General features: G+C 41.4%; 1 protein-coding gene across 1 annotated transcript in view; it reads right to left on the reverse strand.

Moving 5' to 3' along the window:
* Nucleotides 1-2,150: 2,150 nt before the first annotated feature.
* Nucleotides 2,151-22,547, reverse strand: part of CAT (catalase) — a gene marked incomplete at its 5' end in the record, with an annotated part of 36,286 nt that continues 15,889 nt past the window's right edge. The window contains 10 exon segments of the mRNA XM_044929272.2: nucleotides 2,151-2,859; nucleotides 3,377-3,460; nucleotides 5,244-5,351; nucleotides 9,337-9,467; nucleotides 12,168-12,306; nucleotides 15,845-15,997; nucleotides 16,458-16,649; nucleotides 20,868-20,993; nucleotides 21,580-21,684; nucleotides 22,234-22,364. Coding sequence (XP_044785207.1) covers nucleotides 2,794-2,859; nucleotides 3,377-3,460; nucleotides 5,244-5,351; nucleotides 9,337-9,467; nucleotides 12,168-12,306; nucleotides 15,845-15,997; nucleotides 16,458-16,649; nucleotides 20,868-20,993; nucleotides 21,580-21,684; nucleotides 22,234-22,364 — 1,235 coding nt within the window. The 3' untranslated portion in view covers nucleotides 2,151-2,793.

Genomic DNA, 22,547 nt, shown 5'->3' on the forward strand with positions numbered 1-22,547 from the left:
CTAATGTAAATATAAGGAAAAGGAGAACGTCAAGGCTGTATATTGTCACCCTGCTTATTTAACTTATATGCAGAGTACATCATGAGAAACGCTGGGCTGGAAGAAGCACAAGCTGGAATTAAGATTGCCGGGAGAAATATCAATAACCTCAGATATGCAGACAACCGGAGAATGCAATGGCACCCCACTCTAGTACTCCTGCCTGGAAAATCCCATGGATGGAGGAGCCTGGTAGGCTGCAGTCCATGGGGTCGCTGAGGGTCGGACACAACTAACCGACTTCACTTTCACTTTTCACTTTCATGCATTGGAGAAGGAAATGGCAACCCACTCCAGTGTTCTTGCCTGGAGAATCCCAGGGACGGGGGAGCCTGGTGGGCTGCCATCTATGGGGTCACACAGAGTCAGACACGACTTAAGTGACTTAGCAGCAGCATGCAGATAACACCAACCTTATGGCAGAAAGTGAAGAGGAACTAAAAAGCCTCTTGATGAAAGTGAAAGTGGAGAGTGAAAAAGCTGGCTTAAAGCTCAACATTCAGAAGACGAAGATCATGGCATCTGGTCCCATCACTTCATGGGAAATAGATGGGGAAACAGTGGAAACAGTGTCAGACTTTATTTTTGGGGTGCTCCAAAATCACTGCAGATGGTGACTGCAGCCATGAAATTAAAAGATGCTTACTCCTTGGAAGAAAAGTTATGACCAACCTAGATAGCATATTGAAAAGCAGAGATATTACTTTGCCAACAAAGGTCTGTCTAGTCAAGGCTATGGTTTTTCCTGTGGTCATGTATGGATGTGAGAGTTGGACTGTGAAGAAAGCTGAGCGCCGAAGAATTGATGCTTTTGAACTGTGGCGTTGGAGAAGACTCTTGAGAGTCTCTTGGACTGCAAGGAGATCCAACCAGTCCGTTCTAAAGGAGATCGGGCCTGGGTGTTCTTTGGAAGGAATGATGCTAAAGCTGAAACTCCAGTACTTTGGCCACCTCATGTGAAGAGTTGACTCATTGGAAAAGACTCTGATGCTGGGAGGGATTGGGGGCAGGAGGAGAAGGGCACACCAGAGGATGAGATGGCTGGATAGCATCACTGACTCGATGGACATGAGTCTGAGTGAACTCCAGGAGTTTGTGATGGACAGGGAGGCCTGGCGTGCTGTGATTCATGGGGTTGCAAAGAGTCGGACACGACTGAGTGACTGAACTGAACTGAACTGAATGTAAATATAAAATAAACAGCAAGTAATAAATCATTATCAAAAAACATAAATGAGAAATGCACATTAAAAAGTTGTATAACATAATCACACTTAGAATGTATCCCAAAATCAAACAGCAAATTTCAACAATGCAAAAACCACAGTTACATTTGCACTAATGTAATATTATTATTTTGACCTCACCACACAGTGTATGGAATCTTAGTTTCCCAACCAAGGATCAAACCTGGGCCCGTGACTAGAGCACCAAGTGCTAACCACTGGACTGCCCAATTAAATTTATTGTGATAACCATTTCAGGATTTATGTGAGTTGAATCATTATACTGTACACGTAAAATTTATACAGTGCTGTGTGCCAATTACATATCAATAAAATTGGAAAGAAAAAAAGGGAAAAATAAAATTCAAAGACGTTAAAACTCATAATCAGATAAAAAGAAGCAAGCTAATGAACAAGAGAGCTAAGTAACTTTCAAAACTGGGAAATTTCCTGTTTTCCCAATAGAATAAAGTTTTGGTCCCCTGTACCTCAGAAGCTGTGTATAAAGGCTATTGATTTAAGCAAATAATATACTATCCTTGTGAAACCAGTATTTTCAATTTTAAGGGCAAGTATCTGATAACAGGGGGCTTTCCTGGTGGCTCAGCAGTAAAGAATATGCCTGCCAATGCAGGAGACACAGCTTCAGTCCCTGGGTCAGGAAGATCCCCTGGAGAAGGAAATGGCAACCCATTGCAGTATTCTTGCCTGGGAAATCCCATGGACAGAGGAGCCTGCTGGGCTACAGTCCATGGGGTCACAAAAGAGTTGGACATGACTAAGCAACTAAACAACAACAATCTAATAACATGATATTCAGATTAAGAATCTTGAGACATTTCAAGTTACATATGGAGACTAAAGAAATCAAACACCAGTCTGCTATTTTTATTTACAGATTATTTTATTGGAAAAAGGAAAGCAATTACAGATCAGTCTACTGCAAAATCAGTGCTGTATTAGGATAAATGTAATCGCAAGTTTTAAAAAATCTGATTAATTCAAAGCAGGAATAAACATCAAGCCATGATGGTGCTGAAGTTATTTTCAAAAGACAGCAATGTGTTCTTCCTCATGGGAACTTAGAAAAATTTAAATTTCTCAGTAAATTATCTTTATCTTTTCTTATTATACAATTACACTGATATTTTTATAAAATAGGCCATGAGATGATATGTAAACATTAATGTCACTAAGACTTTTTCTGGTCAAATAAAATCATATTTCTGCTAGAAACTTTCATTCTAATCATTTTAAGTGAATAATCAGCTGTCAAAAGCAAATACATGTTTCTTTTAAATGATTGTTAAGCCCTAACCTTCATTCACCCACAGGAAAGTAGGATTAAAAGCCATTATTACATCATTTGCTATAGAAATCTGGATTATCATTTTACAGACACAAACTTGCATTTGCATGTCTAGTGTAGGAGAATCTTCCATCCAGCGATCAGTGGGTACAGGTGTGAACACCATGCTCTGCTTCATAGGTGGACGGCAACGTGGTGCAGAACCAGGGCCCCCGACCCTCAGAGATTAGCTTTCTCCCTTGCAGACAAGTGAGACCCGTGCTGCACATAGGTGTGAACTGCGTTCTGTTTCAAAAGGGCAAGAGCAGCAGGTTAATTAACTCACTCGGGCAGAGACTCAGTACTTATTTCTGCTTTCATCTGTGCTCAAGTGAAAATAACAATGCAGAATTTGTCCACCTTAGATTGTCTTATAAGCATATGCACTAAGTCGTTTCAGTTGTGTCCAGCTCTTTGCGACCCTATGGACTATAGCCCCTGCGGAGGAGAAGATGACAACCCACTCCAGTATCCTTGCCTGGAGAATCCCATGGAGAGAGGAGCCTGGTGGGGTTGCAAAGAGTCGGACATCTCACTCACCCACCCACACACACACGCCCACACATCCCCGAGTCTTATATGGCCCAGGCTTAAATGAAGAGGTTGCGCTTTCCAGGTGAGTTCTTTGTATCTCAACTGAGATTGTGAACAGCTGCTTAAGAAACTGAATAGCTGTCCCTGAGGAGAATTACTGTAAGAGAAAGCCCACTGTGCCTATCCATGACACACACCCTCTGCCACAGCTGGGGTGCTCTGGGCTTACCTTAGGTTTCTCCTCATTGTATTTGTCCAAAAGAGCCTGGATGCGGGAGCCATATTCAGGATGGACATCGCTGAAGTTCTTTACCTGAAACCAAATGAAGACCATGAGAGCATCACCCTAGCCCCCTACCATGCCAGTCCCTAGTGTCTGCTCCACGGGATTTACTCCAGAGGGGAGGAGGGACACGTCCACAGGAGGCAGAGACACACAGCATTTAACAACAGGGAGCAGGACTCAGGTCCTGGATGTATACTGGCTGAGCAACCCTGGATAAGTCATTCGCCTGAGCTTCAATACCCACTCCTCATGAAATAGGTGCGACAATCAAATCTCCCTCATAGAGTTCAATATCCACTCCCATAAAAACAAATGAATCGATTAAATCAACCTTGCAGAGTATTGTGAGAAAAATGCATTAAGAGGTGAGCTCCACTTACAGCCGGTAAAGAGCTGACCTTGAATGCAACAAGTTACAGTGATTTGTATTAAGAAACGGGCCCCGACACTGCCTGAATTTACAGTTAGCCGTATACCCCATGGGTAAAATAGATAGCTGGTGGGAAGCTGCTGTCCAGCATGGGGAGCTCAGCTCGGTGGTGACCTAGATGGGTAGGATGGGGGCGGGGGTTGGGTTGAAGGGCCCAAGGAGGGGGAGGATATATGTATACATATACTTGATTCATTTTGTTGTACAGCAGAAAGTAACACAATTGTAGAGCAATTATACACCAATTACAAAATAAAGTGAGGTGTGCAAACACTGGCCCGTGCTGGGCAACTCTGTACACTTCAAGAAGGAATTCCTGACCAGGGGCCGATCCCTAGCAGACAGCAAGAAGGAATTCCTGACCAGGGGCCGATCCCTAGCAGACGGCAAGAGGTAGGACATCAAGAACCCACGGAGGCCAGGCAGCTTTAGCATATGTAAGAGGAGAAGGCCAAGAGTTTGGGCCCAATTCTCTGCTTACAAACAGTCTCACTCATTCTTCTAAGAAAGATGAGAAAAAAACCCGCCCCACCTCTCTCACAGAGCAACAGTCAGGCTCTCTGCCTGAGTAAACAGCAAGAAGTACTAGTGTCCAGGGAATCAAAGGGTTATCTTTCATATACACACTCATCAAACACGGTTTATAGAGCTCTGCCTGCAGAGAAAGCACGCAGCCTGCAAGGTACTTATCTCCAGACCTTAGAACATACTCCAGACAGCTGCCCTTATGAACAGAGAAGCAGCAGCCAAGAGACATGGGAAGGGCAGTGATTCCTAAATTTATGAGAGGCTGACCCTGGGGCAGCCAGGAAACCAACAGTGAGCAAACAGCACAACCAGCGACCATCAGAAATGCCCTGGGACACCTTTGCTCAAAAGGTCAGCCTGAGCTTTGGAAGCAGCTCAGTTTTTACCCCAGAAAACAGCATGTTTCTAGTTGCTTCTGAAGGCAAATTGGGTATCATAACATCGAGTAGTCAGGTAGACTTCAAACCACAAAGACGTAATCTGTATTTCTTATCATCTCAAGTCTAAGCAAAATTGTGGCAGGACCCACATTTTCATACTGGATATTACTCTCTTAACATGGAACTTGGCTACAGTCAGATTGAATAGCGTTAGGAGACGATTTGCCTTAAACTACATTATTACACGCTGGACAAAGAGTAAAGGATTGATGGATATAGTGTATCTACTGGAGGTAAGGCATAGAAAGAAAAGAATCAGAGGTTGATTGGGGATTCATACTAATTTTTTTTTTAAGTTTGCTTAACTCAAGTAAAATAGAAATGACACTTCTTTTGAAGGTCTTTCTCCCACAGCTGCACTCTCCCACCCTGCCAGCAGGTGTCACTGTTCGGCTTACAAAGTGTCACTCACCGCTTTCTTCTGGATAAAAAGCTGTGCGTCTTTCAGATGGCCTGCAATGTTCTCACACAGGCGTTTCCTCTGCTCCTCATTCAGCACTTTCAAATAGAAAGTCCGCACCTGCTCATTGAAAACAGAGGGCAGGGAATCAGATAACTATTTTATCACGAACAAAACTGACCCAAACCCCACTTTTGAAATGAAGACGCAAGATTTCTCATTGCTGTAAGAATGAAAAAAGGCTTTGCAATTTAAGAATAATTTATAGATGAAACTGTCACGTGTTGAGTTCCTCACTTTTTGTTTTAAGTCAAACAGGAAGATAACGGGGACTTCGCTGGCCATCCAGTGGTTAAGATGCCACGCTTCCAATGTGGGAAGCATGGGTTCAATCCCTGGTCAGGGAACTGAGACCCCACATACCGTGGGGGCATAGGCAAAAAAAAAAAGGAAGATAATCTCTCATAACTTCTTTTTAATAACGTCTTTTGTGGTCACTGCTTATAAATCTCTTATAAATAAAAGGCAGTGTAGCCTACAATTAAAAATGCCACCACACCTTGTTACTGACAAATGCAGAATGTGCCATCATCAAATACAAGCTTAGCACAAGACAACCTTTGTTCAGTTCACCCAGAACCAGAGAGGACACACCCTAGCTCATTAATTAGGCTCTTAGCTACTCGGAAGCCAAGATTTCTTAGAGAAGACAGATGTTAATAGTGGTATTTTGCTTACGGCACTGAGTTTACTTCTAAAATGAATATCAAAAGGTTAAAATTAAAAGTAAGAGCAAAGTAATACATATATGAGTCCTAACAGCCTCTGCTTATTTCTGAAATCAGCCATTTCTCAGGTATCGCTCTGACTCTATGCAACATTTCATTCATTCATTCATTGAGCAAATATTTATTACTCACATACCTATAATGCACCAGACACTATTCTATGTACTGTTCTGATGCTGCTGCTGCTGCTGCTAAGTCGCTTCAGTCATGTCCGACTCTGTGCGACCCCATAGACGGCAGCCCACCAGGTCCCCCCCGTCCCTGGGATTCTCCAGGCAAGAACACTGGAGTGGGGTGCCATTTCCTTCTCCAGTGTATGAAAGTGAAAAGTGAAAGTGAAGTCGCTCAGTCGTAAAACATCAAATTACCCAAGGTAGCAAATTTATAAAATATCAAAACTTTACAGTTTTTATAAGTAAGTTATCAAATATCAGAATATAATACTACTTTTAAAATTTGAGCGAACTTTAAATCTGATATTAAAGTTTAAAAATCTTTAGACTTTGAGGTATTAACATAATCCAATTAAAGTACTGCATGTGGGAAGATCTAAATAGACATTTCTTTAAAGAAGATATACAGATGGCCAACAGACATGAAAAAAATGCTGAACACTGCTAATTATTAGAGAAATACAAATCAAAACTACAGTGAGGTATCACCCCACTCCAGTGTGAATGGCCATATCATAAACTCTAGCGGCTCAGACACTAAAGAATCTGCCTGCAACACGGGAGACCCGGGTTTGATCCCTGGGCCGAGAAGATCCCCTGGAGTAGCAAATGGCAACCCACTCCAGTATTCCTGCCTGGAGAGTCCCATGGACAAAGGAGCCTGGCGGGCTGCAGCCTATGGGGTCGCAGAGTCGGACACGACTGAGCGACTAAGCGCAGCACAGCACATGCCTGGCTAACAACCACCAATCACACACAGCTCGGCTGCTCACTACAGGAGGGCATTCCACAAATGGGACAGCGGTTCCATTTTATCACCAGATGAGGATGCCGAGCTAATCTACCCACTCCAACACGTTAACCACAGACCTTTAAGAGCAGGACCAAATTCCTATTAACGAAAAAGTGACATTTTTAATAGTCTATACAAAGTGAGAGAATAACTCTTTTTTTCTTTTTGAGTGTAATATGTCTGCAGTAAGGGTACCAAACGTTAAGTGTGAAGTTCACTGTGATTTTTCAGGGGACACTCATGTGTCACAACCACCCAGATCAAGAGAGAAACATCACTCACATCTCAGAAATGCCCCTACCATACCCCTCCTCCCAGTCCCCTTTCTGCAACTGACCCCCAGTTGTTTTTACTTCTATTATTATAAATGTCTTTCTTTACTTCTCTTGGAAATGTACACAAATGGAATCATGTGGTCTGTATTCTCGTTCTATTGTTCAATTTCATGTTTGTAAGATTCATCTGTGTTACTGCTTGTTGGGATACTTCATTAGTTTTCATTGATGTACACTGTGGGAATATTGGAGAAGGCGATGGCAACCCACTCCAGTACTCTTGCCTGGAAAATCCCATGGACGGGGGAGCCTGGTGGGCTGCAGTCCATGGGGTCGCTAAGAGTCAGACACGACTGAGCAACTTCACTTTCACTTCTCACTTTCATGCATTGGAGAAGGAAATGGCAACCCACTCCAGTGTTCTTGCCTGGAGAATCCCAGGGACGGGGGAGCCTGGTGAGCTGCCGTCTATGGGGTCGCACAGAGTCGGACACGACTGAAGCGACTTAGCAGCAGCAGCAGTGGGAATATACTACGGTTTATTTATCCAAGCTTTCGTTGATGAACACTTGGATGATATGAAGAAACTGTTGTACCTGTCTTCTGCTGCTCACATGTACACGTTTCTATTTGGAATCTATGCTTAAGAGTGCACTTACTAGGTCAAAAGGCACGTACATGTTTAGCTTCGGTGGATACTGACAACCAGGTCTCCAAAACACCTGAACCAATTTACACTTATGTGAGAGCTGTTTCTCATTTTACAAACACTTGGTACACAGTCTTTTTAAGTCTCGTCATTCCTGTGCATTTGTAGTAGTGCCTCTTTTCAGTTTTATTTTGTATATTCCTGATGGCTAGTGAAATACATGACCTTTCCATATGTTTTCCAGTCATTTGGATACTTCTTTTACGAGGTGCCTATTCGAGTCTTTTGCCCATTTTTTCACATTCATTTGTCTGACTTTTTCTTGCTGCTGTGTGGGAGTTCTTTATACGTACTGTATGTGTGTTGTTTGTTATTTAGAGGAAAGCAAACCGTGGCTTGCGTTCTCAGGCTCTGAATGGTTTCTCATCATGAAGGGGAGTTCTTTTTCTCTCTCTCTTCATGAGTGAGTCCTGATAACATCTACTGCTCTACCAGTTCAGTAATCCTCTCTTATGTTTAATCGCCTTTTTAAACTCATTTACTAAATGCTTAACTTTAGTTGTTCATTTTCCAGCTCAGTATGTCCATTCAATTTTTTAAATTTTATTGGCCACACCGCAGAGCTTGAGGGATCTTAGTTCCCCAACCAGGGACACCCCCTGCAGTAGGAGCGCAGTCTTAACTACTGGACTGCTAGGCATGTTCTCTCAATTCTTTTTTTATAGATCAAAGTTCTCAATAATGCTCCATGCTGTCATCTCTTTTCTATTTTCCTAAAAATATTATTTGCAGTTATTTTAAAACCTGTATCTGACAATTTCACTACCTGGATCTCCAGTAGGTTTGCTTCTATTGCCAATTTTGTTTTGTTTTTTCCTCCCTCTTGATTTTTCAGATATAAGGGTATGCCTGATAATTTAGTACTTACTGAATGCTGGATATTTGCGTATGAAAAATAAAGAGATAATCTGAGACTCTATTTTCAACTCCATCTAATATGGGAACTGAGTTATGAATAAAGATGTTGTCCCTGAATTCAACTTGAGACATATTAGACACTTTAAATGGAGACGGCAATGGCAGCCCACTCCAGTACTCTTGCCTGGAAAATCCCATGGACGGAGGAGCCTGGTAGGCTGCAGTCCATGGGGTCGCTAAGAGTCAGACACGACTGAGCGACTTCCCTTTGAGTTTTCACTTTCATGCATTGGAGGAGGAAATGGCAACCCACTCCAGTGTTCTTGCCTGGAGAATCCCATGGACAGAGGAGCCTGGTGGGCTGCCGTCTATGGGGTCGCACAGAGTCGGACACGACTGAAGCGACTTAGCAGCTGCAGCAGCAGCAGCAGACACTTTAAAAGGGAAATATATGCAGACATTGAGAAGAATGACCAAGCGACTCTCACAGAAGACAAAGGAGCCATTACCTGAGTGACATTGTCATCGTTGGCACTGTTGAAGCGCTGTACATCCCCAGAGAAGTGGGTCCTATGTTCCAGGGCAGAAGGCTGATGCTCAGGAGCACTAAAGCTATTGGGGTAGTAATTTGGAGCCCCACCTTTAAAGGAAAACCACATACATTTACTTGGGGAGATGAAAAATGAAGTAAGTCTACAAATAGTCAACAAAATAAAAAATAAATTCAAGGGACAATTATATATGTGTGCACACACGCGCATGTGTGCAGATGCCATGCACATATTATTTTTAACTCCCCATATTTAGCTATAAACAGCACCCAGATTCTTAGAGAATACTGTCATCTGCTCGCATGTCTATCTCCCTCTGCGTCTTACAGGACAGATCTCAAGTTCCCTTTGAACACTCAGATGGTCCCATCTCTACAATCTTCTGATGCTTACCAGGACAAATATATTTATATAAGTTTGGTTTGGCCCCCATAGAAGATGACACCCAAAGACACATTTCAAATTGGAGGGTTTCAATTGGGCCTGGGTGCAGTTCAAACATGCAATCATGGGATTCCTGGGAGCTCAAAGTTCCAGCTCTGCTCTTTCAGTCACCAGACACACGGGCTGAGCCCTGAGACACTCACTGACTGCTGCAGGGTGATGTGCGCACACGCATGTGTGCAGATGCCATGCACATATTATTTTTAACTCCCCGTATTTAGCTATAAACAGCACCCAGATTCTTAGAGAATACTGTCATCTGCTTGTATGTCTATCTCCCTCTGCTGGATCCGGAATCTGGAATTTTTGACTTTTCCATTCCAGCACATACTAGATTCCCATCACGGGACTCTACTTCACTATTTCTTAAAGGTGTTTAAGAAATAGTGGGGTTTCTTTCCTTTATTGACTACGACTTTATTTAATTCTATTGGGCTGGCCAAAAACGTTCATTTGGGTGCTCCATAACATCTTACAGAAAAACCCAAACGAACTTTTTGGCCAACCAACCCAATAGCTTCACTTTTGCTTCTCTCTACAGATACATTTTTTAAATATTTTTTTAACTTTGATATTTCTAATATGTCAACTCTGATTTCTCTGAACTTAGGAAAAATAATGACAAATGCAATCAAATCATGTATTAAGACTTCCGGAATAAATTTTGAGGCTTTTTTTTTTCCCTTTTGGCATGTTCATTTTCCCAACTATACTCTGCTTCAGCTGATGTATACAGAAGCTTGTGTTATCTGAGTACACACTGCCTAAACAGAAAGGATGGCTTGAAAAAACATAGAAAGTGGTTTGAACAAACCAGTCTGGGTTTAGAATTTCACCCAGGTCCCTGCTGGAATAGACAATCCTGGGTGGATACATTACACTGTACATCACACTGACAAAGGAACCAACAGCTTGTAGGAAGACAGGCCCCATACTCCTATGGAGTCCAGTTACCAGCCCAAGAAATTCATTCCAGGTCAGCCACGTCCATGTGAAAAGCAAAGTTCTCCATAACGAGCCATCACAGTGATTTTCTGTACTAAGAATTAGTTCTTTGAAATGTACCAGTTGGAGTAACTTTAAAATTTTATTTCCAAATAAGCTCTGACCTTTACTCAAAGTTGGAGTCGTCCTCAAGTCACTGACTACTGGGAAAGATTAAGCTTTTTCACCAAACTGCAAGGGAACAGGTCAAACTTTCTACTTCTAAAATTAGGCAAGAGGGGTGTCAAAGTAGTTTTTTACCACATACGCCACCATAATAGTAAACAAGAATGGTAAACACAAAGCAATTACTTATTAATGACATCCCAAAATATATATGAACCACTTTAATACAGCCGGGCTTCCCTGACAGCTCAGTTGGTAAAGAATCTGCCTGTAATGCAGAAGACTCCAGTTCGATTCCCGGGTCAGGAAGATCCACTGGAAAAGCGATAGGCAACCCATTCCAGAATTCTCGGGCTTCCCTTGTGATTCAGCTGGTAAAGAATCCACCTGCAATGCGGGAGACCTGGGTTCGATCCCTGGGTTGGGAAGATTCCCCTGGAGAAGGAAAAAGCTACCCACTCCAGTATTCTGGCCTGGAGAATTCCACGGACTGCATAGTCCATGCGGATGCAAAGAGTCGGACACAACTGTGCAACTTTCACTTAATACAGCCAGTCTCAACAACAAAAGAATCAAAGAATATTGATGAAAAACAATAACTTTAGTATAAAAACACAGAAGACAGATAGAGGAGTACCAATTACTTTGGGCAATTATACACCAACACGTCAAGCCTCAGAGAGCAGAAATACTGCAACCACCCAACACACGCAGTTAGTGAGCATATTAACTTGTTGAATACTTGGAAGAGGCTTAATGATAATAATCGTATCAAGATGCAAGGCACAAAATTATATATATATAAGCTAATCTTAAATGTGTAACAAATATTCACAGGAGAGACTGGCAAGAAATACAGCAAAATCAATGTCAGTAATAAAATTAATTAAAAAAAAAAAAACAAAAACCTGCTCCCTAAGTTGGATATCCTGCAGCAGCCAGGGTGAAAGATCTTTCTCCCTGCCTTTCACTGTGAGATGGACAGAAAGTAAAATCTGAGGTGGGAACTCTCAATAAAACATATAAAATAGATAAAGGTAAGAAGAGTCCTCAGGCAGCTGAAACCTTCATTGCTGGGCAAGAAATACGTGGTGGGCACAAGCAGCCATATGGGGCTTCCACAGAGTAGGAGGTCCCTGGGGCAGCCTGAAAACCCCTGGGCTGATGGGGCACCCCAACCCCTGCCCAGCAGTGCCCCCCGGCACCCTCAGAGCAAGCCTCCTTCTGAGGCTTACCCTGATTGTCCATCATGCACATGGGGCCGTCGCGCTGGTAGTTGGCCACTCGAGCACGGTAGGGACAGTTCACAGGTATCTGGAGATAGTTGGGTCCCAGGCGGTGGCGGTGAGTGTCAGGATAGGCGAAAAGGCGGCCCTGCAGTTATAAGGGAACAGACGTTGACAATGTGCAGTAAGAGACAAAAGAGAAACAGCCCATGAACTTCACTGGCAAGCGTCAAACACAGAGCACCACAGAGCCCTGACTGTCTGCCCAGTAAAGACCAAAGTTTCTTCTCTCTCACCAAATGAGTGCTCCCTAACTGAACGGGCCTTAATCTTCCACATCGTGCAGCCAAAGAGCCACAAATCTTCACATCTCTTCTAGATCATAACTCCTTTTTTCCTCAAATAACAAGTTAGTGCCCAGGCTTGAATTATTTCTTATTCCTGGGACTTCCCTGGCAACCCAGGGGTTAAGACTCCAATGCAAGGGAGACACGTGTGACCCCTCATCGGGGAACTGGGATCCCACATGGTAAGTGGTGCAGCCAAAATATAAAAAAATAAATAAGAAATAAAAATGATTTCTGTTTCCAAGGACACATTACATTGCAAAACAAACTAATTCCATTCCTCCCCACTCTCTCACTCCAGGGGAGGGGTCAACCATTTGCTCTTAACAAAAAGCAGCAGATTTCTACAAAACCAACTGTATGGGAAATTATTAAAAAAAAAAACAAACACCTTTTGTGTTGCAGCCTGGTTTATGTCAGATATACTTTGAGCTCTGAGACTTTCCAGATATTAACAAAGTACACACAAAGCAAGCCATGGTATAGGACGATGGCCCTACAGCGACACAAGGCCCTGAATCAAGATTAAACTAAATCACATATTTACCAGGGCAGGAGATTGTGCAATTTCTTTCAACTAGTGTTGAAACAAAAACCTTGATGATTAACTCCATATAAATCTTAGTATCCAATTATTTAAATATTCTCATTATTCAAAGCTCTACTCACAAGCAGTTTTCTTTAATTAACTTTATTACTGGCCTTGAATCTGAAAGAATATTCATGCGTGCATGCATGCTAAGTCACTTCAGTCATGTCTGACTCTTTGCAACCTCATGGACTGTAGCCTGCCAGGCTCCTCTGTCCATGGAATTCTCCAGGCAAGAAAACTGGAATGGGTACCCATTCCCTTCTCCAGGGGATCTTCCCAACCCAGGCCTGGAACCTAGGTCCTCCCGCATTACAGGCAGATTCTTTACCATCTGAGCCACCAGGGAAGCCTGAAAGAATATTCTTATATCAGTAATTCAATGGGCCAGCCAAAACACAAGTTGAATAGGGCAACTGATGTGATCATTTTGTACCAAATCACTCAGGCCAACATGCTTAGTCCAGTCTTGCTGTTCTGTCCATAATCTGCTCTTGGCTGAGTGACTCTACCTCCCATAATCATGAGTCTAAAGTAATATTCAGGGACTTCCCCAGCAGCCTAGTGGTTAAGACTTCACCTTCCAGCGCAGAGGGTGCAGGTCTGAACCCTGGTCAGGGAGCTAATAAGATCTGATATGCCTCTCGACTAAAAAAATCAAAACATAATGCAGAAGCAATACTGTAACAAATTCAATAAAGAGTTTAAAAATGGACGACATCAAAAAAATGTTTAAAAATATTAAAAATAAAGTAATATTCAGATGACCGGCCATGCAACCATGAACAAAAGCACCTACAGTTTGGATGCTGGTCGCCTCCTTCTGCCCAAAATGGACTAAGCTGTGCTCTAACTATACCAATGGGACAGAAGGTACAGCTGAGCCATCAGCAGCCCCTGGATGTAGCCTCATCATATTGTTCTGGTTTCAGGTCACCTTGTGTTTATAAGGCATCCCCAACCCACCTGCAGGTAGAGACCTTCCAAGTTAAGGCCGAGAAACGCAGACAGCAAGGCCTCACCCAGGGCCCTGTGCCCAAGCTCCTTGCTGGGCTGGGGCAAAGCTCTCCCACTCCAGCAGTCGACTTCTCCACTCCTGATAAACTGTGAAGCGCGGGAGGGAAGAAGGGCTGCCCCTGCATCACCAGGCACTCAGGGGACAGTCTCCGGGACTCGCGTGACACTACTGAGTGCCTTTCACCACGGTCTGGTTTACACTTTGTATCCCCAAGTTTTAAAATTTAATAATGTGTTGCCTTTCCACATTACTGTTGAAAACACTGTCCATTACTGTACAACTACCACCACCTGCTCATGCGTTAGTTCCCATCAGAGTCATTTCCAAGCCCTCCTCACTGGCTCTCCTTTTCCAAGCCATCCTTCCAACAACGTCACCCTAAATATTCCTGCCAAAAGACTCTTCCTAAGGCCCCATTCAGATTCTATTACTTACCTACTCAAAAAACCTTGGACAATTCCTCAATGCTCATCAAAAGGCTAACCAAGTACAATGGTTTTTCCCTGCTGTATGGCCTCCTGCTATAGCAGCCACGGCAGTCTATCAGTAGACAGGTATTCAACCCACAGCAAATTAAATTAAAAATTAATATAAATGTATTTTCTATAAAAGGTTCAAATGTTCCCAATGTCAGAACAAAAAAATTGTTATTTTAAAAAAACAAACGAAACTTAGTTCACCTCCATGGACAGTGATACCTGAACTGGAATTGGACGCTTACATAAGAAATAGCTGTAAGTCACTGTGGTCTGATCTAGGGTAAAAACCTTAACCTTTGTACCATGATCATAGTCTAAGAACACAAAAGATTGATTTACTCAATAATTATTAAGCCAGTTATTTCCCCATTAATTTCTGATCCAGATAAGAATTTTTCACTCTTTGTACTCTTGAAAAAACATACTGGAAAGAGGTGAAAAAATACTGAATGCCTAGGAACATGACCGGAGAAGGCAATGGCAACCCATTCCAGTACTCTCGCCTGGAAAATCCCATGGACGGAGGAGCCTGGTAGGCTGCAGTCCATGGGGTCGCTAAGAGTCGGACACGACTGAGCGACTTCACTTTCACTTTTCACTTTCATGCATTGGAGAAGGAAATGGCAACCCACTCCAGTGTTCTTGCCTGGAGAATCCCAGGGACGGGGGAGCCTGGTGGGCTGCCGTCTATGGGGTCGCACAGAGTCGGACACGACTGAAGCGACTTAGCAGCAGCAACATTACCAAAACAAACAGTAAAACCCACTGCCTTTAATCAATGGAAACATAAACTGAGCTTGTAAAAATCACCTCTGGGTCTCTTTTTACACGTGCCATCATTTTCTCTTTACATGAAAGAGAAAATGAATACGGTTATGCTGATCAAATGTTATAATCAATTAATGGTATTCCCCATCCTTGATTAGAGACTGAAAAAGAATATCCCACAAATACCTAAGGTATTTCTATTATAACTTCTTTTAAATTAAGAGCCTAAATATCAAAGTTACCATATTGAGGGACTCACTATGAAATTTGTTTTATCCTGTAACACTCATTTAAGGATGTTTCATTCAGTCCCACAGGAACTAAAGACCCAAACCAAGGTTTAAGTAATGTCCTAGTTAATTCTTCATATAAAGATCAAGCCAAATTACACTGTGTGTGTGTGTGTGTGCACACGCACACGTGCAAGGGCACACAGGCATGTACACACACTCCTGCCTCAGAACCTCTCAATCAACTAGGTTTACCTGAAGCATTTTGTCAGGGCTGGGCTCGATGCCGGGCGGCATGTTGCTTGGGTCAAAAGCCAACTGTTCAACCTCAGCAAAGTAATTAACTGGGTTCCGGTTTAAGACCAGTTTACCAACTGGGATAAGAGGATAGTCGCCGTGAGGCCAAACCTAAAAATAATGTCATATTCACAATTACCAGACAACCAACAGAAGGAAATTACTCATAAAAATATCAGCTTTCAAATACACTGAAGCCAATGACAGTAAGTGGAAATAACATTTTTAAATCTAATAAAATGGTAAGAACTTAAGGTGAGTGCATTGGTTGAATCTTTTGCAACAGCAAACAGGAGTAAATATTGACATTTTCCCTGGGCACAAGGACATCATCTCATCAAAATTTGTTCCCTGCTAATAACAATATATCAGGCCACCCAGATGAACTCAGTAAAGTTATCAAACAGGAACTGGAAGGGAGATGCTGGTGAGCCCGCATTCACAGGCTAGGAAACTCTTAGGTGGCTCCAACTGTTTTGTACACAACTTATAAATGTTTGACTACAATTTTTTTTTAATTAGGTGTGAAGACACTTTAAAAAGAAAACAACTTAGTTGTTAACTGACTCACCTTGGTAAGATCAAATGGATTAAATGGAAAATTTTCTGCCTCACTAAATGTCATGACCTGGATGTATAAAGTCCAGGAGGGGTAGCTGCCTGTGGCAATGGCATTGAAAAGATCGCGGAGGCCGTAGTCAGGGTCTTCCTGGGCAAGTCTTGCTGCATCTTCAACAGAAAGGTTTTTGATGCCCTGATCAGTCTACAGGAGAAAACAAAGAAGCTCAAACTGAAACTTATTGGCAAAGTTATCAAACTTCAATCAGTAATTCATTGAGTGATTATGAGTGACACTATCCAAAGACTGGATTTTCCTTGTAACAGTAACTCCCCTCTTCAAATCTGACACAAGTATGAATTTATCAGTAAGAAATTCTGTTTGCTTATCCTGATTCTTTCCAATCTCCGTGGAATCTGTCTACACATTTTATATTTAAAATTAGTCTTTCTTTCCCTTTATGGATTCTACATTATTTGAATTTTTTAAACTGTTGACATAGAGTTCACTTTCAATTTTTCACTCATCTAGAAAATGCTACATTACTGTCTTCAGAAAAGCCAAAACAATTTTTGCTATAAAGTATACATAACATATAATTTATCATTTTAACCGTTTTCAAGTGTTCAAGTCAGTGGATTTCTCTGAGTACATATTGTAAAATGGACTTGCTGTGTCATATGGTAATTCTATGGTTAATTTCTTGAGGAATTTCAAAAGTGTTTTCCAGAGTGGCTACTATTTGAATGTTTATACTCATGCTATTTCCAATCAGAAAAAAAAAGCAAAATATATTTTTAAAGTAAGCAAATGGTTAATAAAATTAAAGGACTTTCCTCCTTTTTTAGCATGAAGTAATTTTTTAAATTCCCTGTCTTAAAATATCTCAAATCAACTACTGAGATTGTGCTCAGCTAGTATTCCTCCACCCCAACTCTCTTCCTTTTTTAACTTTTTTTTAAAGAAATCATAGAATCACGGTTTATAGAACTGAAAAGAAATTCGGTATAGCTACTCAAGCAGTTCACCAACTATGAGCAACCAAAAGTACTGGGTTGGCCATAAAGTTCATTCAAGTTTTTCCATAAGATGAACCCAACTGAACTTTTTGGTCAACCCAATAGTATTAATATTCTGACTTTCAAACAAGCCATTAAAACCCAAAGACGTTAAGTCACTTTCACCAGAGCTCCTATTATCATCCCATCCTGCTCTTCAATAGAGTTCCCACCGCTATCTTATTTTGAAAAAGCCCAAACAAGTCACGCACCACGTAAATATTTCCTTCACAAAAGTCACCTCTAGAAGGCTGGCCAATGTCTAGCACAGAAATCCCAGCTCTCTCTAGCCAGTGGCAAGATTTTTTTCAGCCTGTTAGATCTTCAGAATTAGAATATGGAAGTCACCATCTGCAGATCACCCAGCGAATACACTAAATTGTACAATATTATTGCAATACCTTTCTGATTTTAACTGAAGCCCCTGGGTTTAGAAAGGCATGGCCTTAGGTCAGAATAATCCAGACTGATGAGTCTATTAGATCCCACGCTACCTCAGAGCCCTTGGCTGAACAGACCCATAAGCATCCCAATCTTTCCAGGACCACTGACAGCTGGCACTATTTCACCATGGCTAAACTGGAGCTCAGAGAACCTTTAATAACATGCCAAGAGACAATTATCTAGAAGAGGGAAATGGGAGTTCAGATCGTTCTAACTGCAAAGCCACGACCACACTAGTTGTCCCAGATACAATGACTTAGTCTTGCTCTAAGTGACACTACACTTCTTCTTTTGGCAATTACAAGCCAGTGGGTCAACTGTTTCCTGTAACTGTTCCTTGCCAAAGGTTATAGATCCAAGTCATAAATATAAACAGGGGTAACAGTTTTCCTGTTTGATACACCCACCTAAGTTGTTCAGATAATGGTTCAAATAGGACAGAAGAAAATAGGTCCTTGGGATATCATTAAGTGGGAGCCTGTATATGTCATGAGTCCACTTCTGTCTCTGCTTATTTTAGCAGCAGTATTTGGAAACAAGTTCTTAAGCAACCAGAGGTTTTTTAAATAACCCTCTAGACTTCTCTGGCAATGTTACTTATTCTAACCAATGCCAAGTCATACTAAAAGAACCCACGAGAACACCTCAATTAAAAGATTCTCAAAATATTCCCCAAAAGTAACTGATCTGATCTGATTGTATGAAAGGAAATGAAAAAAAAAAGAAGAAGAAATTTTGGGCTGGAGGAGCAGCAGTGGCCAGGCGGCGCAGCATACCTCCGCAGCTCCCACTGCTGCCATGAGGAAGGTCAGCTCAGAAGCTGGGGGAGGTGGAGAGAATGAGGAGCCCAAAAAGAGATCTGCAAGGCTGTCAGCTAAACCTGCTCCACAAAAGTGGAGATAAAGCCCCAAAAGGCAGCAGAAAAGGATAAATCTTCAGACAAAAATGTGCCAACAAAAGGCTAACAGGGAGGAGCAAAAGGAAAACAGGACAAAGTGGCTAACAAAGGGACTAAAGATGATTTACCTGCAGAAAACAGAGACACTAAAAAACGAGGAGAGCCCAGCCTCTGATGAAGCAGGAGAGAGAGAAGCCAAGTCTGATCAATATCACACACCCAGTACTATCAGTGGTCCCTGTCCCCCTTCTTGTACAATCCAGAGGGATGTTTTTTTAATCAACTATTTGGTAAATCCAAGTTTCTTAGTAGCTTTAGAAACAGTTTTAAGAAGGAGGGAATCTTGGGACTACCCTGGTGGTCCAGTAATTAAAAATTCACCTTGCAATGCAGGGGACGTGGGTTCAACCCTTGATCAGGGAACTAAGATCCCACATGCTGTGGAGCAACTAAATCCATCTGCCACAACCCATGGGCCCATGCGCCACAACAAAGACCCAGCACGGCCAAAGAAGTAAATAAATTTTTTTTTTTTTTTTTTTAAAAAGAAGGAAAGTATCCCACCTTATCCAATTTTTTAAGTGGAAATGCTTTTTTAAAAAAAATAAATAAATAAGATCATTTGCTGGTTGGTTATTTTTTGGTACGACCAGTGGGGTACTGAATATGGGAGGCTTTGATTGTCTTGGGTGTCAGCTTAACAACTCCATAAATGGGGATAGCTTTTCTATCCTATAAAACAAAGCATATTACATAGCACTTCGGAATTAATTGCACACTTAATGTCTTGAACACTTGAAATCACTTCTCCTATGTTGTTTTTGGTAGAAGTGTTCCCTAAATAAAGCAAACCACTCCTTGATGTTGGCTCTCCTTGTCAGAATCTTATGCACCCTGTAACATCTTTGGTTGTGGAAGTCCAGTTTTCCTAGTAACTTTGTTAACATGCTATGAATGACTGAAAATTCAAGTATGTAGTATATATGATATTAAATTGTGAATTAGTGGGACTTTTGATATAATAGCATATTAACATTTGAAGATATTGATACTTGATATCCCATCAAGGAAAATTTGCCTCCAAATTTTAAGCTAGAAAATCACTGAAACATTTAGAAAAGAATCACAACTACATGATTTTTTTAGATTTTTGGTACATATGTTACAATTGTGTACAAACTGAAATGTCTGTATACTGATCCTCAAAACAACCAATAAAAATCTCAATTATGAAAGAAAGAAACAATTTTTGTTTCCTGAAATTTATAACTGATTTTTTAATGTCTGGTGTTCATAATAAATCCTTAAAAAAATAGATGGATGAATTTAAAAGTGAGGAAAAATATTTTTGGAAAGATAGCATCAGATGTTGAAAATGAGAATGAGATTGCTATTACAAACAAGAATGTCCCAATTCTGTCTTAAAGCCCTCCTGGACCCCAAAAGCATCTGTACTCAGAACAGTGTACTCAGGGCTACGAAAGGCAAAGCAAAAACGTAACACGTGACTGTTTGCTAACATCTGACTCTAAACTCCAACAAAGAACTCTAGGCTAAACCAGGTAGGAATTTCCTTTTACCTAGCTGGGAGGCCTCTATTATCTCTTCATCTTTGATCTAAAACCTTAGATCTTCCTTCTCCAGGGGAAAAAAATATATATCAATATGTACCTGCCAGCACCAGAAATGCTGAGAGCCAGCACAAAATGAGCACGTGCCCAAATATTTATGGCAGCGTTCCCAGGGTCCAGAAAGAAAAAGTTTGACTACTGATAGCAGCTGTGTGCTATCAGCCACATGAAGAGACCAAAGAGAGACTACTTTGTTCTAACTGGGCCTCAGGCAGTGGCCAATAAGATAATCAGGGTCCTAATCAACCAGATAGATACTTGTCATTCTTGGGGGTGGAGGTAAGGGAAAGGTGGAGAAGGCCAGGCCTTGATCCTTGCCCAATCCTCAGGAGAAGTAAGGAGACATGGGCGGTAGGAGCCTTCCACCCACTCTGCCAAAGGTGACCTATACCTTATAATGGAATTTGCAATAAACTGCCTCTCCATTTGCATTAACCAGCTTGAAAGTATGCGATCCATATCCATTCATGTGCCTGTGTCCATCTGGAATCCCTCGATCACTGAACAGGAAGGAAACCTAAGGAACAGAAAAATCAAGGGTCAAATTGTTCAGTTTAAATCAAAACATATTTTTAAAACAGTCCTAAGTTACCAGAAAAATCTCTTAATGACATGGAACATACTAGCCAAGTGCTCACAGGAAAGGTTGCCATTTGAAAAAAATATCAAACAGAAGAATTTTAAAGCAGAAAGATTAAACATAAATCACTAATGTCCTGACTCAAAATTCTATAAAGAAAAGCTAAAACAAATCTGAAAACTAGCCTAACTTGTTCACATTCTAATTTAATAGAAAATTTAGTACTACTTTCCCTTCATTTCCCTAATACAAAGAGCTTGACTTCCTACAAGAAACTTTAATCCTTAATACTGTTAAATATCAATTGATAATGGTTCAGTATCAGGTAAGGTCCATGAATGGGGAAAGATGAATAAAATCGTCATTATAAAACTCTTCAAGGACCAAGAAATCTGAGGAAGGCTCTCCAAAAGAAAGTCAAAAATCAACTCCAATAAAAATATCCAAAACTGGAGAAAACTATATGAGGCATAATTAACAGTTCCTTATCAGGTGACATAGTGGAAAAAAGAGGCATTCCCACCTGATGCAGAGACTCAGGACGCAGGCTCCAGAAGTCCCAGACCATGTCCGGATCCTTCAGGTGCGTTTGAGGGTTTCTCTTCTGGCTGTGGATAAAGGACGGAAACTAAATGGAAAAAGAGAGGGAAAAAATCCAAAAATTAAGTTTACAGGACTTATGGTGTCTTCAATTCAGTTCAGTTCAGTCGCTCAGTCATGTCCGACTCTTTGCGACCCCATGAACCGCAGCACGCCAGGCCTATGGTGTCTTATTCATTGCCTCTTGTTAGGTTTACAGATTATCATTTTGAACAATACAATTTAAAATTTTTAAGCTGCAAAACCCTGAAATGAAATTTACCCTCTACACGTTTTTGAGCAGACTGCCTCTTTTTATTCATCTTCCAAGTGCTGCAAGGAAAACTGGATCATTCCCATCAAGTCAGTGAACCCCAAAATGCCAAACTAAGACTAATGATAATTGTTGTAATCTGACCTTATAAAAAGATACTAAATACAGAAAAAAAATGTAAAAGGCAATCCAGCCAATCCCAATCGATGTTCTCTTCTTTCTGTTTTTCCCAGGGCTTTTCCTCAAATGCCAATCTATACGGAGTATTTGAAATCAATTTAAATCAACAAATATCTGCAGAGTGCGAAATAATTCATCACCTACCAATAGAGCATCCCTGATGAAGAAAATGGGGGTGTTATTTCCAACAAGATCCCAATTACCATCTTCTGTGTAAAATTTCACTGCAAAGCCACGAGGGTCACGCACTGTGTCAGCTGAGCCCGATTCTCCAGCTAGAAGATTCAAATGGGGAAAATGAAGCCTCACTACAGTACTCTGCATCCAGGAGGCCTCAAGTCATAAAAACACTGGAATCTACCCTTCCCAAGTTCTAGAAGCATATTAGGTATTTAAGTGCCTGGGTTATTATTTCTATTACCCACCAGCTAATTTAGACTGAAAAAGTAAACAAAGAA

This window comes from Bubalus bubalis, chromosome 16 (assembly GCF_019923935.1).
Source record: "Bubalus bubalis isolate 160015118507 breed Murrah chromosome 16, NDDB_SH_1, whole genome shotgun sequence".
Classification (NCBI taxonomy): domain Eukaryota; kingdom Metazoa; phylum Chordata; class Mammalia; order Artiodactyla; family Bovidae; genus Bubalus; species Bubalus bubalis.